This window comes from Saccopteryx leptura, chromosome X, assembly GCF_036850995.1.
Source record: "Saccopteryx leptura isolate mSacLep1 chromosome X, mSacLep1_pri_phased_curated, whole genome shotgun sequence".
Classification (NCBI taxonomy): domain Eukaryota; kingdom Metazoa; phylum Chordata; class Mammalia; order Chiroptera; family Emballonuridae; genus Saccopteryx; species Saccopteryx leptura.
This window is the reverse complement of record NC_089516.1, coordinates 80346904-80363395: the sequence shown is the minus strand read 5'-3', so window position 1 is coordinate 80363395 and position 16492 is coordinate 80346904. Positions and strand designations below refer to the sequence as shown.

The 16492-nt window shown below is 46.7% G+C and overlaps 1 protein-coding gene, 1 long non-coding RNA gene and 1 pseudogene across 2 annotated transcripts in view; 1 reads left to right on the top strand and 2 right to left on the bottom strand.

Annotated features, from left to right (window-relative positions):
* The window catches only part of LOC136386046 (uncharacterized), a 394494-nt gene that overhangs the window by 117787 nt on the left and 260215 nt on the right, over window positions 1–16492 (bottom strand). The window lies entirely within an intron of this gene.
* Window positions 1255–1596, top strand: LOC136385978 (protein S100-A10 pseudogene; annotated as a pseudogene).
* On the bottom strand, window positions 10096–15615 carry ESX1 (ESX homeobox 1). The gene is made up of 4 exons (XM_066357298.1): window positions 15540–15615; window positions 14580–15357; window positions 13539–13584; window positions 10096–10449 (listed from the first exon to the last, which is right to left on the bottom strand). Exons 1-4 carry the CDS (start codon window positions 15613–15615, stop codon window positions 10096–10098), a joined length of 1254 nt encoding a protein of 417 aa, XP_066213395.1.

The following is a 16492-nucleotide window of genomic DNA, read 5'->3' as shown; positions in this document are numbered from 1 at the left end:
TGGGTAATATAGACATTTTAATTATGTTTATTCTTCCTAACCATGAGCACGGTATATGCCTCCACTTGTTCGTATCTTCCCTGATTTCTTTTATCAATGTTCAAAAAATTCAAGAGGAAGGAAGACTTCCAAACTCCTTTTATGAGGCGAGCATAATTCTGATTCCAAAACCAGGCAAAGACAACACAAAAAAAGAAAATTATAGGCCAATATCCCTGATGAACTTAGATGCAAAAATCCTCAACAAAATATTAGCAAACCGGATCCAGCAGTATATGAAAAAAATCATACACCATGATCAAGTGGGATTTATTCTTGGGAGGCAAGGCTGGTACAATATTCGCAAATCAATCAATGTGATTCATCACATAAATGAAAGGGGAAAAACCACATGATAATTTCAACTGATGCAGAAAAAGCATTTGATAAAATCCAGCACCCATTCATGATCAAAACTCTCAGCAAAGTGGGAATACAGGGAACATACCTCAACATGATAAAGGCCATCTATGACAAACCCACAGCCAACATCATACTCAATGGGCAAAAATTAAAAGCAATCCCCTTAAGATCAGGAACAAGGCAGGGGTGCCCCCTTTCACCGCTCTTATTCAACATTGTTCTGGAAGTCCTAACCACAGCAATCAGACAAGAAAAAGAAATAAAAGGCATCCAAATTGGAAAAGAAGAAATAAAACTATCATTATTTGCAGATGATATGATATTGTATATAGAAAACCCTAAAGTCTCAGTCAAAAAACTACTAGACCTGATAAATGAATCCGGCAAGGTGGCAGGATATAAAATCAATAGTTAGAAATCAGAGGCATTTTTATACACTAATAATGAACTGTCAGAAAGAGAAATCAAGGAATCAATCCCCTTTACCATTGCAACCAAAAAAATAAAGTACCTAGGAATAAATCTAACCAAGGAGATTAAAGACTTGTACTCGGAAAATTATAAAACCTTGATACATAATTTTTATAAACTGAAGTTCCCTGCAAATGTGACTTTGAAATATTGGCGTATAATTTTAATAAATATATAAAGTTATGTGGGAGAACAAGCTACAGTTGTGCAGAGATCTCTGAAATGTTGGAGGGGGCTATTCATAAAGTTATAAAAATTACTATTTGACATCCCCTCCACCCTTACCTACTAAGGCATCAGCCGAGGTGCCTGCTCATTATGGGCCACATATTTCTGCCAGCCCAGCGATCCTGCCCCGCCTCTGGCCAAGGCCTCACCAAGATGGCACCTCAAATGGAGCACACCTTGGAAATCACGATGTTCATCTTTCAGAAATTTGCTGCAGATAAAGACTGCCTAACAAAGGAGGACCTGTGAATACTCATGGAAAAAGAATTTTCTGGATTTTTAGAAAATCAAAAAGACCCTCTGGCTGTGGACAAAGTAATGTAGGACCTGAGCCAGTTCCAAGATGGAAGAGTGGGCTACCAGAGCTTGTTTTCGTGAATTGATGGGCTCACCATGGCATACAATGCTTGTTTTGTAGTACACATGAAGCAGAAGGGAAGGAAGTATGTAGCATGGAGTAGTTACTCCTATAAGAAGTCTCCCAGTGGGTGCTGAAGGAATCTCTGTCCCACAGCTTCTTGGAATGCAAGTTTCTCATGGTTCTCAGAGAAGGAAAGAATGAAGAGTAGGGTGAGGTGAATGGACCTTGATTTCTGGCCTCGGGTTTGCTTGTTGCTCTGGAATAGTAGCCTCTTGACCTGTGAAGATGACTTTCTCATCTCTTCATGTTCCATATGTTTACTAGGATCACAGCTGATCACCAGTCTCCTTACATTCTGTTTGAAATGAAGGGACAGAACACTCTTAAAGAAAGTGATAAGGAGAGTTAAAAGGCTATAGAATATGTTTATCTGATGGAAAAACCGATCTGGCCATGGGGATGACTGAAATTAAAGCCTCTGTGTTAAATGAACAACAGAAGAACCAATTTAGCACCCTACAATATTCCTGTCTGATTCCCTGTTGGAGTTGAGGTTTTGATATGGTAGGCCCAGGGAATTCATTGGACATTCTTAGGAATTCCTTCTGTAAATAATGTTGCAAATTTAGAAGTAGCCCCAGTGCCCATCAGTAGATGAGTGGACAAAAAAATTTGTGGTACATGTACACAATGGAATGCTATGCAGCCATAAAAAAGAAGGAAATCTTACCTTTTGTGACAGCATAGATGGACCTAGAGGGCATTATGCTAAGTGAAATATGCCAGTCAGAGAAAGACAAATACCATATGATTTCACTCATATGTGGAATCTAATGAAGAAAATTAACTAAAAAACAAAATAGGGACAGGCTCATGCATTTAGAGCAGGCTGACAGCTGTTGGGATGGGGCGGCTGGTTGTGAGGTGTAGAAGGATAAAGAAAAACAGGACAATAAAATGAAAAACTCATAGACATGGACAACAGTGTGGTGATTTCTGGAGGGGGCAGTTAGAGAAGGGTATGGGGGACAGGCGGTGATAGATGAAGACTTGACTTGGGGGGGTGGTAAACACAACGCTGTATACAGAGATCTATTGTAGAATCATGCACCTGAAACCTGTATAATTTTGTTAACTAGTGTCACCCCAATAAATTCAATGTAAAAAATTCCTTCTGGTTAAAATGAAGAAATAGAGCAATCCTGGCAGGTTCTTGAGGTGCTGGGGCTGGAGACCTGCTCCAAAATCAATCATATAGTAGGATCCCCTCTTTGTCCTGACTTTCTCTCTTTCCTCATGAATGCTTCAACCCTGGTAACTCCTAAGGTGATCAGTTGCGTTAAAGTAGATATGAGAGGAAAGAGCAGCCTCATTACTTTACCTTGTGATGGGGACTGTAAAAAAAGATATTAGGGACTGATTGGCATATTAACATCACTTCTGTTTTTCCTTTCTTCTTTTTTGTAAAGCTCAGCTGGCCAGGGCCACCTCCATGTTCCCCCATTGGCTACCTCCCAGAGACATTATCCTGTTGCCAGCATCTACTCTCTACCCCCACGCCTGCCACCCAGCAACAGCTAGGGGCCCAACCACTCATGGGCATGGATTTCTTTCTCCCCTGAGTCATCATAGCCTCCTTTCCCACTCCTGGTTTCCAAACATCTTTTGGTTCATCCCTTTGTCTTCTTTGTTCAAGAAAAGAACTAGTTAGAGATTAATTCTTGGTCAGTATCCTACCTTTTCTTTCTTCCTTAAACCAAGATTCTTGGACCAAGAATAGAAAATCATGTTCCAATTCTGTGGTTCTCATAGAAGCCCTAGTTTTGTCTGGGGGCTGTATGTCAGAAGATTCCAGGTGCATCAATTATGCTGCCCATGTCTGTGTGCCCCCACTTTAATCACTTGTGTCTCCTGTTTGTGAAGCACAACAGAGTGTGCTTTCAGGACTCTTTTGTATTCTTAGAGTCGAAAAATATTTCCATATAAATGTTGAGCATTCAAACAGGCTCCTTAAAATCTACACTTTGCATGGGGAGGCATACAAACCATTTTGGGTGCATTTTAAAATTAAATTTAAGCCATTGCACCCTGAATCCCTGCCCCACAGTGTTGCAGTGACATATGAGAAGGAGAGAGTGTGGCATTGATCAAGGCAAAGCATAAATAACTACATTTCAAAATGAATACTAATTGCATAGTGACAGTTTCCAACTATTAGCCTACTTTACAAAAAAAAACATCAGTTCAACACAAGCCCAGAACTGGCTGTTGCTTATGTGTTGTGCTGCCAGTTGGCAGGCACAACATTGCAAGGGGATTGGGGGAGATGAGGGTTATTGTAGTGTAAGCACACTCGGCCTTTTGTGAACAGGGTACAAACTGCATCACTCTCTCAAGCCCTTGCTGTTCAGTGTTCAAGAGTGGACATCAGGACACTGCGTGCCTTCAGGGAAAGTTGCTTTCTTTTCCTAGAGGTAAAACGGCCCAGTACAGAGGCTTGGGGAGGAACCTTGGGTTTGTTGCCCCTTGATGGAAGGAGTTCTGGCCTGACGAAGGTGCTAAGCCCCGAAGAGCTGAATCTGGGCTGGTGTGTGCTGCCGCTACCTGGGAAATCCTGGGCCCAAGGGAAGGCATGGCCACACAGAGGCTGGCCTTCTCTGGATGAAATCTGCATGCCACCTCTGTCAGACCACTCCCTGCTCTGGGCCTGTGTAGAATGAAGAATGAAGGTAGTAGACTGGATGACCGTGAAAGTCCCCTCCAGTTCAGAGAGAATAGCAGGATCTCTTTCTCTAAGCTGAGGGTCCCCAGAAGAAGAAAGGCACTTGGCTTGGAAGAGTGGCATGAAAGGATGGGACTGTTTTCCTGTTGTCACCATTCTCGCTGCAGGACTCATAAATGTTTGCCTCATTTGCCAGATTAAGGTGATATTGTGTTGAAGTTCCTTGAAAGAAAATGAGAAAATGTCTGCTAAGAAAAGGAGTTGAGGCAAAAGTTCATTCTTTTTGGGAAATTTTATTGCCTTGACTAAGTGGAGCATTAGGAAGACCTCAAGTGACTCCCCAAATAAAAACAATTTCATGCAGTATTCTTAGTAAGAAGAGTATGTGACAACGGTTATATTATGATATTATTTGCTTCCAGAGAACGTCCATTCAAGATCTGAGTATCCCAATCAGAGTACTCATGCTAACTCCCCATCTTAATCAGCAGGATTAGACAAAGTTGGGTTTACTAGTTAAATTTAGGTTGCCTGGCAGGCTTGCTCAGTGAACAGATTGTTGGCCCGGAGTATGGACTTCCTGGGTTCAATTCTTTGTAAAGGCACACAGGAGAAGCGACCATCTGCTTCTCTTCCCTTCCCTCTCCCCCTTCTCTCCCTCTTTCCCACAGCCAGTGGCTCAATTGGTTCGAGTGTCAGCCCCTGGCACTGAGGATAGCTGTTGGTCCAAACGTCAGCCTCAGATGCTAAAAATAGCTTGGTTGATTCAAACATTGGCCCAAGACAGGGTTTGCTGGGTAGATCCCAGTTGGGGTGCATGTGGGAGTCTATCTCTCTCTCTCTCCCCTCTTCTCACTTAAAAAATTCAGGGAAAGACTCTATTATTTTGCACCATTATTTTACTTTTAGGTTTTCGGTAATTCCTAGAGTCACACCAGCACCAAATGTCTGGGTGAGAAAACAGTATGTCCATGATCATAGTGTGCCCAGTTTTAGGTATAACACCATGATCAGAATTCAGGCAAATGTCTGATTGTTCTTTTGAAAACAGCTGAGATTGAACTCCATTTCCCTATTTTTTATACATTTACACTAACTCTTTGTTTAAAATGTCACTTTTCACACCAATTTCAAGGGAAACCCTTGTACTCTCAGCTAAAGAATTTTTCTAGTCCCTTCCCTCCTTGCCCCCCCCCAAGTATTTATAGTACAAAGAATGGATGCAAGTTTCTCAGGCACTTCTAGGTTAGATTGCCAAAGTGATGATTAGATTTGTTTGAAACAAGGTCCAGGTCAGATAAACTAGTTTTAATAAAAAAAGCTTTCTTTTCCCCAAAAGACTTCATAGCTTCTTTGCTTAATTTGGCCATGAAAGTTACTATTGTGAAAGCTCCCTGCCATAGGTCCATCAATGTGAAAAAAACTTTAGAAAGAACACATTCAGGCCCTGGCCGGCTGGCTCAGTGGTAGAGCATCGGCCTGGCGTGCAGAAGTTCCGGGTTCGATTCCCGGCCAGGGCACACAGGAGAAGCACCCATCTGCTTCTCTACCCCTCCCCCTCTCCTTCCTCTCTGTCTCTCTCTTCCCCTCCCGCAGCGAGGCTCCGTTGGAGCAAAGATGGCCCGGGCGCTGGGGATGGCTCCTTGGCCTCTGCCCCAGGCGCTAGAGTGGCTCTGGTCTCAACAGAGCAACGCCCCAGAGGGGCAGAGCATCGCCCCCTGGTGGGCGTGCCGGGTGGATCCCGGTTGGGCGCATGCGGGAGTCTTTCTGACTGTCTCTCCCCGTTTCCAGCTTCAGAAAAATACAAAAAAAAAAAAAAAAAAAAAGAAAGAACACATTCAGAATTATTACTGTGAAATGCTAAAGCTCCTCTGAGGCTTTATTTTTGCTTATACTTTCTAACAATTTTTTTTTTGTATTTTTCTTTTTCTTTTCTTTTCTTTTTTTTTTTTTTTGCATTTTTCTGAAGGTGGAAACAGGGAGAGACAGTCCGACAGACTCCCGCAGGCGCCCGACCGGGATCCACCCTGCACGCCCACCATGGGGCGACGCTCTGCCCACCAGGGGGCGATGCTCTGCTCATCCTGGGCGTCGCCATGTTGCGACCAGAGCCACTCTAGCGCCTGAGGCAGAGGCCACAGAGCCATCCCCAGCGCCCGGGCCATCTTTGCTCCAAGGGAGCCTTGGCTGCGGGAGGGGAAGAGAGAGACAGAGAGGAAGGCGTGGCGGAGGGGTGGAGAAGCAAATGGGCGCTTCTCTTGTGTGCCCTGGCCGGGAATCGAACCTGGGTCCCCCGCACGCCAGGCCAACGCTCTACCGCTGAGCCAACCGGCCAGGGCTTTTTGTATTTTTCTGAAGCTGGAAACAGGGAGAGACAGTCAGACAGACTCCCGCATGCGCCCGACCGGGATCCACCCGGCACGCCCACCAGGGGCGATGCTCTGCCCACCAGGGGGCGACGCTCTGCCCACCAGGGGGCGATGCTCTGCTCATCCTGGGCGTCGCCATGTTGCGACCAGAGCCACTCTAGCGCCTGGGGCAGCGGCCAAGGAGCCACCCCCAGCACCCGGGCCATCTTTGCTCCAAGGGAGCCTTGGCTGCGGGAGGGGAAGAGAGAGACAGAGAGGAAGGCGTGGCGGAGGGGTGGAGAAGCAAATGGGCGCTTCTCTTGTGTGCCCTGGCCGGGAATCGAACCTGGGTCCCCCGCACGCCAGGCCAACGCTCTACCGCTGAGCCAACCGGCCAGGGCTTTTTGTATTTTTCTGAAGCTGGAAACAGGGAGAGACAGTCAGACAGACTCCCGCATGCGCCCGACCGGGATCCACCCGGCACGCCCACCAGGGGCGATGCTCTGCCCACCAGGGGGCGACGCTCTGCCCACCAGGGGGCGATGCTCTGCTCATCCTGGGCGTCGCCATGTTGCGACCAGAGCCACTCTAGCGCCTGGGGCAGCGGCCAAGGAGCCACCCCCAGCGCCCGGGCCATCTTTGCTCCAATGGAGCCTTGGCTGCGGGAGGGGAAGAGAGAGACAGAGAGGAAAGAGAGGGGGAGAGGTGGAGAAGCAAATGGGCGCTTCTCCTATGTGCCCTGGCCGGGAATCGAACCCGGGTCCCCGCATGCCAGGCCAACGCTCTACCGCTGAGCCAACCGGCCAGGGCCAGTTTCTAACAATTTTTAATAAATCAAAATAATTATATTAGAATCATTAATTTCTGAACCATGACTTAGGGATATTTGAAATGCACTTTAAGAGGAATGTTCTTTGTGGGGTTATTTTAGAAGACCTCTCTCTTTTAAATTGTAGACTGGGACCTGGCTGGGTGGCACAGTGGTAGTGCATTGACCTACTAGATGTGGAAGTCCCAGGTTCGATTCCTGGTCAGGGAACACAAGAGAGGCGACTGACTACCTGCTTCCTCCTACACCCTCCCCCTTCTCTCTCTCTTTCCCTTCTCCTCCTGCAGCCATAGTTCGATTGAATCGAGTGCATTGGTTCTAGGTGCTGAGGATGGCTCTCTGGAGTCTCTACTTCAGGCACTGAAAATGGCTTTGTCGTGAGTACCATCCCCAGGTGGGCAAAGCATTGGCCCCCAGATAACGGTTGCCAGGTGGATCCCAGTTGGGGAACATGTGGGGGTCTGTCTCTGTATCTCCTTTCTTTTCACTTTAAAAAACAAACAAACAAAAAACATAGACGGAGGGGAACCTTATAAGTAAAAATGTTTTGTGTATTTCTTCTGCTCCCATCCCACCACCCTTCCTTAAATCTCCTGACATCTGGAAGTAGGTATTATTTAAAAGACAGTATGTATGTCTCATGGTGACCTCATCCACTTACAGGAAAGTTTTCACTTCTTTGCTTCTTCCAGGCAGCAGAGATGAAAACCATGTTCTGTTCTTGTATATCAAACTGTTTTTGTAATAGTTAACTGCAGGCCCTGGCTAGTTGGCTCAGTGGTAGAGCATTGGCCTGGCGTACAGAAGTCCTGGGTTTGATTCCCGGCCAGGGCACACAGGAGAAGCGCTCATCTGCTTCTCCACCTCTCCCCCTCTCCTTCCTCTCTGTCTCTCTCTTCCCCTCCCGCAGCCAACGCTCCGTTGGATCAAGGATGGCCCCGGCGCTGGGGATGGCTCCATGGCCCCTGCCTCAGGTGCTAGAATGGCTCTGGTCGCAACAGAAGCAACGCCCCGATGGGCAGAGCATCGCCCCCTGGTGGGCGTGCCGGGTGGATCCTGGTCAGGCGCATGCGGGAGTCTGTCTGACTGCCTCCCGTTTCCAGCTTCAGAAAAATACAAAAAAAAAAAAAGTTAACTGCAGGATTTATGTGCTGAGTAGTGTTTGATTCTGAGCCTCAGGATGGCAAGGCTGGACGGGGTCCTGGAGCTTTTACTGTATCGACTCTGTAGTTCCAAGAGGACTTAAAGCATTGAGGAACCTGATTTTTAACAGGAAAGGGATCAAGAATGGGAAATTATAATGGCTGGGTTTTAAAATCACCCTGCAAGGACAGCAACTGTATGCACAGGTGCCTTCCTAGGTGTTTTTCACTCCCAGTAGGGAATGGGGCCTTCTGAGGTAGCAATAACCTCCTGGCTGCAAAAAGTACACATTAGATACAATCGCTTTGCTGCTTGGCATCTTTTTCTGATCTTAATGTAGCCCCCTTTTATACACACACATACACACACACACACACACACACACAGGCTTGTTGACTTTCACTTTAACCTTTTATTTAAAAATTTTTTATTTATTCATTTGTAGAGGGGGGGGGAGCAGGGAACATCAATTCCCATATGTGCCTTGACCAGGGAAACCCAGGGTTTCAAACCAGCGACTTCAGCATTCTAGGTTGATGCTTTATCCACTGCACCACCACAGGTCTTTTGTCTTTGAACCAGAATGGTTCTTATTCCCCTATCACCTCCATGACATGGAGGGCAGCAAATAGAATTTGGAGTATTGATTGATGTTTGGCAGCTATCTTCCCTTAAAGCTCCGTATGTAGCCTTAGGAAGTTTCCCTTCGAGTCCGTGGCTGTTGAAACCTTGGCATGAATGAGACACAGCCCTGCCTGGAAATAGATTTTTCACTGGAGACTCACCATTCTCCATCTTGCACGTATGTGTGTTCCCAGTGGGCTGCGATGGGGATGAGGTTAGGGGGAAGTGTGGAAGGAGAATGCAGTCAGTGTAAACCTGCTATAGGCATTTGGAGAAGCCTGTGATGTAAAGGGCTTATTGATGGTGATTCAGGGATATCTAGGACATGAAAGGAGACCTCTGACATTCTGCCTGAAGGACATTCCCTTAGCCATTCCCATGCACGCGATACTTATTCCACTCAACACTCACAACCAGCCCTGGCCAGTTGGCTCAGTGGTAGAGCGTCGGCCTGGCGTGCAGGAGTCCCGGGTTCGATTCCCGGCCAGGGCACACAGGAGAAGCGCCCATCTGCTTCTCCACCCCTCCCCCTTTCCTTCCTCTCTGTCTCTCTCTTCCCCTCCCACAGCTGAGGCTCCATTGGATGGCCCAGGCGCTGAGGATGGCTCTGTGGCCTCTGCCTCAGGCGCTAGAATGACTCTGGATGCAACAGAGCGACACCCCAGAGGGGCAGAGCATCGCCCCCTGGTGGGCATGCCGGGTGGATCCCGGTCAGGCGCATGCGGGAGTCTGTCGTCTGACTGCCTCCCCGTTTCCAGGTTTCCAGCTTAGGAAAAATGAAAAAAAACAAACAAACCCCCCCCAAAAAAACCTCACTCACAACCAATATATTGTTAACTTGCATCTTTATTGAAAACTACAATGTGTCTTATGATAACAGGCACTGAACTTTTCATTTATTAAACTGATATAGCAGATTACTTTTGATGTTGTGCTATGCCTAGTTCCTAGATGCAGAAAAATGCTTTTAGAAAAAGTATTCTGAAGGCTCAATTTCAGTAGTGGGACTTGGGAAAGAACCACTGACAGTGGAAGCCCACACCGCATCCACGGCAGCAGCTGCAGCCGGAGGCACAGGCAGTGGGGGTGGCAAAGGCATTTGTGGCTGGGGTGGTATAGGTGTTAGATGTGGCCCAGGTGTCACGAATTGACATGACATCCTAGGACCCCATCTTATTGTAGGCTCCAGAGTAGGGATGGTTGCATAAGGCCCATCAAAGGTATCCTCCATAGAGGGGTCTCTGGGGACGGCGATCAGATTTCTATACATCATCTCTCTCTGCTGTCTCTTCCACTTGGCCCTTCGATTCTGGAACCAAACCTTGAATCAGAGAAAAGAAAAGGGATTGGTTTAATATATTGAACAGTTATTGTCATAATAGAAAGCACACAACATGCTATTGAGATTTTACACTGCAGCAGGAGGAACTATTTCTTTACTGCTAAAACAGCTTACAAAACTAAAGAGAACACCTCCGCCTTCAGCCAACCCTTGATGAGCCATGCCTGGTTCAAAGCTTGGCACATTGCTTTGTCTTTCATCTCTCACTTTTAGTATTCCTTAGTGGTTTTTCTAGGTCTTGAATGCAGGTCTAACTGATGAACTGGACCATGGTCCTGTTGTTGATACTCATGTATGGTAATAGGGTAAAGAAGCCTTCGACCATCAGCTGTCCACCCACTTCTCACCAGGCACAGTGTCACCCTGGTTAAGAGTAGGGTGAAGCTCAGTGAGGTATAAAAGTGGACCTGATTAAAGTCATACTGAGGAACCACCCCCTATTCAAAAGGCCAGTCTTCAGTCTGAAGTAACTAATCCCAAGGAGGGCATTGTGCTTTAGATAGAAGTTTTCCTTTAATAATGTTTAAGGGATCATTCTTTTTCTGAAACCTCCTAGGAATTAAATACCGTATTTTTCGCTCCATAAGATGCACTTTTCCCCCCAAAAAAGTGGACGGGAAAAATGCCTGTGTGTCTTATGGAGTGAAAAATACTAGGTGTCATGTAAGGGAAGCTGATATACTACTATATTTGCAAAAGAGGGTCAGGGAAGTATATATTAAGTTTGTTGGGGAAATTCATGCTGCAGAGTTTGGAAATATATGAGTACATATATTTTTTCCTTATCTGTTGTTTTCTGTATCATTTTCTTTCAGAAATCCATTGAGAGTACTATGTAAACCCGGGGGAGTGGGGAGAAAAGCAACTCAGCAAACTTTGTTTTTCTTTTCCTCCCAGCTCACTTTGCCTACCTGAAAAAGTGGACTCATCATCCCCACCTAGAACTTGTTAGTCCAGCATATTAGAGGACCAGTGCTCAGGGGCCTGATTTGTTGGGCTGCTTTTCTGCACACCACTGACAGATGTGCAGAATGTCTCTATCACTGCACTCACCATGCACTCTGAGACAAACTACTAAGCCATCTGATCACACACACACACACACACACACACACACACACACACACACACACATTGGGTATAAATACTTTTTTTTGATGTAACTAAGGGTTTCCCTGACCTCAAATAGTCACTTTTTGATCCTATGACCAACAAAATAGTAATCACTGCTTGAATAAAAGAAAAAAATTAACACAGGTAGGAGTGTGGACTGAAGTGAGAGCACCCTTGCAACTAATCAAATTCCAGAAAACCCACCGTTTGAAAATACCACCAAAAAGGAAAAAAAAAATCTTAGATGTTAAAAATTTCTCAAGAGTATTCTTCTGCATTTGGTAGCTTCATATAGTTGAATTTGTGTGGCATCTGCAATGCATAGATTTGAATGTATACAATTCTTCTCTACCTTCTCACCCCTTCTTAGGTCAGTGGAACTTTATTCAAAATTGTTCTTTCTCAACAAAATAAACCAACAAACAAAACTGAAACAGATACAAAAGACACCGAAAGCAAACTGGGAGTTGCCGGAGGGAAAGGGAATCACAGGGAAGTAAGTACAATACAGGAAATACGGTCAATACTATTGTGATAACTATGTAAGGTGCCAGTTGGCATACCGGAAATATCAGGGGGAACACTCTGTAAAGTATATGATTGTCTGACCACTAAGCCGTACACCCGACACTAATGCAAAATAAAACTGACAAAAAAAATACAAGAACAAAAAATGATGAGAAATATATTTCTATAACTAAATATGAATGTTACAAACCTGAAAAACTAGAAACAATCATAGTGTAATTTTTAAAAATCAGGAAACAAAAGAAGTGGTAAGAGAAAATGTATAAATGACAATACTCTCATCTTCCTTAGCAAGAATTAATTATACTAGCTAAAAACTATAACATGTGGATTTTTAAATGTCCAACTACTTAATTTTTATTCTTCCTCTCCTTTCTTTCCTCCCGCACTCTCTCTGCCTTCTTTCCTGTTCTTGAAGGAATATTTTATTATATGTGTTGTGGCAAAAAACATTTATTTAAAATTCAGTAATTCTTTCCCTTTCACTATAATTTTTCTTGTATTGAATTCAAACAAAAGTTAATTGCAAAATTGAACACGTGTGATATAAGCAGTATCTCATTTTTACAAAATATTTCCAGCTATCCTCTACCTGTGTACATATACATAATACAATACATAATAAAAATATGTGCTCATATACATAAAAATAAATTGTTCTTTCTCTTTTCTGGTTTTACTTTTAAAGATAATTTTCTAAATCTTGTAAACCTTTCCCATTACATATTGGTAATATTTTCAAGCTAACATTAAAGTCTTGCAAAAAATTAAAATTTAAGGCTGTCCCTCTTTACACTGCTTTCCAAAAAACACTTCAAAATAATGTCAGGAGGACTAGGCTCTTGAACTTGTAAGCTCCCCTCATTTCAGTTTAGGCATACATTAGTTACTCGCATCCTGTGTTCTGTGTGTGAATTACTACCTCATGCCAATGTCTAAATGTTTATAAATCTACCATTATGCCTGGTTTTAAACATTTTAAATAATTTAGTATAGCTGAACCTTCTTATAACGTAGGTCTCCAGTGCGTTAACTTGAATACTTCCCAGCTGGGACTGAACCTCACATGATTTCACACAGAAATACTCCTTTTGGAGTGTGCTAACATCCTTTCTAAAGGATACTAGTGTTAGAAGGTCAGTTTTATTTATTGGGGTGGGGGAAGTGGGCAGTGTGTATCCAGAGAGAGGTGCATGTTATTTTATCCCCTTTAGAAAATCATATTTCCTCTGGTAATGGACAGTTTTCATAATCTTGCACTTACTTATCCTGTTCTCTATTCCCCAAAGTGCCCAAATGTTCAGAACTTATTTGCTAAAATGGAAAAGACAACAAAATACACCATCCAAAAACGTGCAGGACAAAAGCTAAAGCATGTTTTAGAACGCCTGCCCTGCCAATTAATTGTTCTTTTAAGATATACTGACCTGGACAGTGGCTTCAACCAAATTCAGGTGTTCCGCAATCAGAACTCTGAGGGGAAAAAATAGCAAATGTTCAGTATTTGTGGAGTTGTGAAGAAATAAAAATCACGTACATTATTTCTACCTCTCCAACCCCACCAGTGTAGTTGTTTCTAATACAGATTGAGGCTTGCTGTTAGGAGAGTTTTCCCATGAACTTGTCTGTTAAATAAGATTTAAAAAAGGGAAGATATTAGTGCGTATTAGTTAAATACGACTCAATTATTTTTTGTTGTGGAACAGCAGTAAACTGGAAATTTTCTCTAGGGAGGTCCCTCCGTGAAAATAAAAATGCCAAAAACACCTTTAACGGGTGTTTTGAACCAGTGTATTTGTTCACTGTAAAAGGGAGACGTGAACTCTCAAGGAGAAACTCCAAAGCCACTTCAGTGGAGCACTCGACGGAAATCCTTTTTTCTCCCTCTTTGTCGCGTGAAAGGTAGAGTACCGTGTGGAACCATAAAGGGCTTCCCTAAACTCACAGCGTCTTGTTCTGGTACTACCTTCCTGCCAGACCGTAAGAAGACTGTCCCTTCGTACACCACAGCAGGCGGGCCCGCCAGGGGCTCCCGGAGGGCGAGCGGAACGGAGCGAAGGAGTCGCTCAAAACTCTGCCCCGTGGAAACAGCACCCCTCAAAAAACTCCAAACAAAAAAACAACAACCCTAATTTATCACGATCAATATTTTAATGCCATATTAAAAATATAAAAATTTGCAAGAAAAGTAATAAACTAAATACCAAAACTTGAAATAAAAGCAGAATCCATTAGACTGTGCCTTGCTCCTTTCACCCTAGTCTCGGCCATTTCACAACTCCGCAAGCGTGGGGGCAACGCCCTAACCGCAGAGAGCAAGCGAGGGGCGACCCCAGCACCCTTGAGTCCCCTAAGTGGCTTTTCACTCAGGAGAGGCGGAAAAGCGTCTTGAGAAAGAGCCGAAGGCGCCCAGGGATAAGCCCAAGGCCCCTGGGGTCTTTCTGGTGCCTCCCACGCAAAGCACTTACCGCGCGAACAAGTCTGGATATTGATTCTCTTCGAAAATGGTCTCGAGCTCTTGCAGCTGCAACGCGGAGAACACGGTGCGGAAGCGGCGCCGGGCCCTCACTAAGACTGGCGGGTTCTGCGCGGCCAGGGACGCTGGCGAAATGTGCGCGGCCGGGGGCACTGGAGGATCCTCCGCGTCCGGGGGCGCTGGCGGACCCACCGCGCCAGAGGGCGCTGACTGAACCCCCGCGTCAGAGGGCGCTGACGGACCCTGCGCGGCAGGAGGCGCTGGAGCACCCTGCGCGGCCTGGGCCACTGGAGGACGGGGCGCAGCCGGAGGCGCTGGTGGACGGGGAGCAGCCGGGGGTGCAGGTAGACGGGGAGCAGCCGGGGGTGCTGGTGGACGGGGAGCAGCTGAGGGTGCTGGTGGACGGGGAGCAGCTGGGGGTGCTGGACGGGGAGCAGCTGGGGGTGCTGGTGGACGGGGCGCAGCTGAGGGTGCTGGTGGACGGGGCGCAGCTGGGGGCGCTGGCGGAACGTGCGCGGCTGGGGGTGCTGGCGCAACCTCAGCGACACGGGAGACCTGGGCCACATGCTGCTGCCGGCGCCCCTGACCGCCTCGTCGGCGATGGCGGCTTTGGCGGTAAGAGTGGCCGCCCCCTCGAGTTTCGTTGTCGGAGAACCAGGCCCTTCTCCCGCCAAGGTAGTTTGCGGGAGCGACTCGCGACTCAGGGTCGGACCGTGTACCCTCTGGGTCTAGCTCTGCTGCGACCGTCGAGGTTCTGGTACGCAGCGCGCCTGAGTAAGGATGGAAGCAAAAAGGGGCTGTTGGCGCGTTACCGCCCACGGTGGTTGGGTGGAGGCGGCAAGGGGCCTCCATGGGAGGGGAGTGGAGACTGCTGCGCCATGTCTCGTCCGCCCACCCCGCGCACGTCCTCTCCGGGAGTTTGCCAAACCCTTGTGTCTGTCTAGGCACTCACCACGCGGTTCTTCCTCGTCAGTTCCCAGGTTGCGGTAGCCGGTGTCGTAGAAGCTGCTCCCTAAGAAAGACTTCATGTTTTGGGTGCCGTCCACGAAGTCTCAGGCTTCTGTGGAGACTGGTCCGCTCCTCGGGCAGCTCCACGTGTGCAGCCTAAAGCTGAGACCAACGGAGAGATAAACGACCTCTACGCGCCGGGACCACTTCTGGCGTCGAGGCGTGGTGCGGCACGCTTTATAAAGGGGGACGTTGCGGTCCGCAAATTCAAGGTGCGCGCGCCTATCTTGTGCAGCGCAGCGGCGCACGTGAGGGGGCAGACTCAGAGACTAGGGGCACGAGAGGGGGCAGACCCAGAGATTAGGCCCGTCGGAAAATAGGGCGGCGAGTGTGCACAAGAATGGAACTAGTAGCGGACACGTTTGTGTGAGGAGCAGTGACTCCAATTTGCAGCTTAACTGACTATTCCCAATTCAGACCAATGTTTGGTCGGAGGAAGGGGCTTGCTGGATTGTGCATGACATCTTGTGGGGCGGGGCGGGGCGGGGGAGGGAGAGGAATAATTCATATGACCTTTGGGAGCTTGTGGAAAGCGTGGTGAATATTCCTCCGCCCAACCGTCCACCTGCCACAGCCTATGATCAGTTTTCCGTCCCTCGCTTTCCTACAGGAAAAGAGGGGGGGGGGGGGAAGCGCGGAACCCTTAGCGGCCTAAGCACGCTAACGCCAAGTTTTTAGTGAATCCTGCACCAGGCGGCTCTGAACGTGATACATAGGCGTGGCTGATCTGAAAATTTACACCTAACCGACTATTGGGCTAGTGGTTGAGATGAAATGGTAAGCTTCCAGACTGATGGCACAGGGTCTTTGAAATCGGTTCCCAGGCTTTCTGGGAGCGGGAGTTTGTGCGTGGGTTTGTAGGAGCAGCCGTAGTGCTCAGCTGCACTCCCCACAGGC